General features: G+C 39.0%; 1 protein-coding gene across 1 annotated transcript in view; it reads right to left on the reverse strand.

Moving 5' to 3' along the window:
• Nucleotides 1-6: 6 nt before the first annotated feature.
• Nucleotides 7-1,565, reverse strand: part of SLC25A16 (solute carrier family 25 member 16) — a 40,167-nt gene continuing 38,608 nt past the window's right edge. The window contains exon 7 of the mRNA XM_019624505.1: nt 7-270. Coding sequence (XP_019480050.1) covers nt 114-270 — 157 coding nt within the window. The 3' untranslated portion in view covers nt 7-113. The remainder of the gene's footprint in view (nt 271-1,565) is intronic.

The raw sequence follows: 1,565 nt of genomic DNA on the forward strand, positions 1-1,565 counted from the left end.
CCAGTAGTTTCTGTGACAGAGTAAATATCCCCATTCAAGTAATGTTCTCCCCAAAATAAAAGTAATATTTTATTTCTCCCTCTGAGAATTAATTAAGGAAATCACAATTTTTTTTAGTTGAGGTGAAAAAACTGCTTCATAAGTTCATACGTTGTGAAAGCCACTGCTTGAGAGGGAATGCAGCGAATGTAATTCAGAGATAAACCACGATATAATCCTTTTCGAATTCCATGGTGTCCATACACGTATTTCAGAGTCTCCCGCATGGTACTGAAAGACAGTGGTTTAATAATGACACTTTTAAGCCCACTCATGAAGAGACAATTTCAGGATCCATAACAGCATAAAATGCAATCTCAAATAGCTTTTGGAAGGGAAGTACTAAAACAAGCTAAAAATTCACACTAAAACAACAATTCATTCCAAATAGTACAAGCATTATGTATAGAATTGTTGGGCTCGTTAATATAATATATTTTGTTTGTACCATGTCTGTGACATTTACTGGCTACACTATTTCATAATAGTACATATTGATGTAGTCTTTTTCAAGGATGTAAGAGCAGTTGTCCTTTAAGCTTTCATTTCGGCTCAGGTTCTATAATATAACTAGCAAATGGTTACAGAACTAAAGCTTGAAGGACTATCTTTCAGATTCCAGTAGTAAAGACTTTCTTGTTTCAAATGGTGATTTCTTTCCTTTTAAACCAACACCCTTTCAACAGGCAACCTGGACTGAAATCTTCAAAAAATCTTTTGAGTAAAAGGAAATTCATGGTCCTGAACAAACATTCTGCTCTGCCCCTGAAGGATAACACATCACCAACCAAACGAAATGATTCTAAATCTCTATCGATTATAGAAAACTCTAGAACTGTGCTGTGCATTAATAGTAGCCACCAGCCATCCATGGCTCCTCAGAATGTAACTAGTCCCTATTGAGATGTGCTGTGAATGTAAAATACATCCTGGGTTTACATCAAAAAAGAATGTAAAATATTGAAATGATGAAGTGATAATATTTTAGATATATTAGGTTAAATAAAAATGTATATTTTTTAATTTCAAGTTTCTTTTTGTATGTTTTTTTAATGCGGCCTACCAGAAAATTTTAAATTACATACATGGCTCACATTAAATTCCTATTTTTTTTTTTTTTTAGATTTTATTGGGGAATTGGGGGAGGAGAACAGTGTTGGGGAATTGGGGAAGGGGACCAGCCAAGTCGTTGTTCCTCAATCTTCGTTGTGGAGGGCGCCAGTCGCCATCTGGCTGTCCTTCAGCAGCTTGTGGCCTCTAAGCTCAAGGCGCTGTGCTCAGTCTTAGTTGCAGGTGGGCGTAGCCACCATCTTATGCGGGAGTCGAACCCGGCAGCCTTGTTGTTAAGAGTGCACACTATCCACTGAGCAATCCAGGTGGCAGCTCAGCTCCAGGTGCTGAGTTCAGTCTTAGTTGCAGGTGGGCATAGCCACCATCCCATGCGGGAGTCAAACCCGGCAGCCTTGTTGATAAGAGCGCACGCTCTATCCACTGAGCCATCTGGGCAGCAGCTCAGCTCAAGGTAC

The sequence above is a fragment of the Hipposideros armiger genome, unplaced genomic scaffold, assembly GCF_001890085.2.
Source record: "Hipposideros armiger isolate ML-2016 unplaced genomic scaffold, ASM189008v1 scaffold_15, whole genome shotgun sequence".
Classification (NCBI taxonomy): domain Eukaryota; kingdom Metazoa; phylum Chordata; class Mammalia; order Chiroptera; family Hipposideridae; genus Hipposideros; species Hipposideros armiger.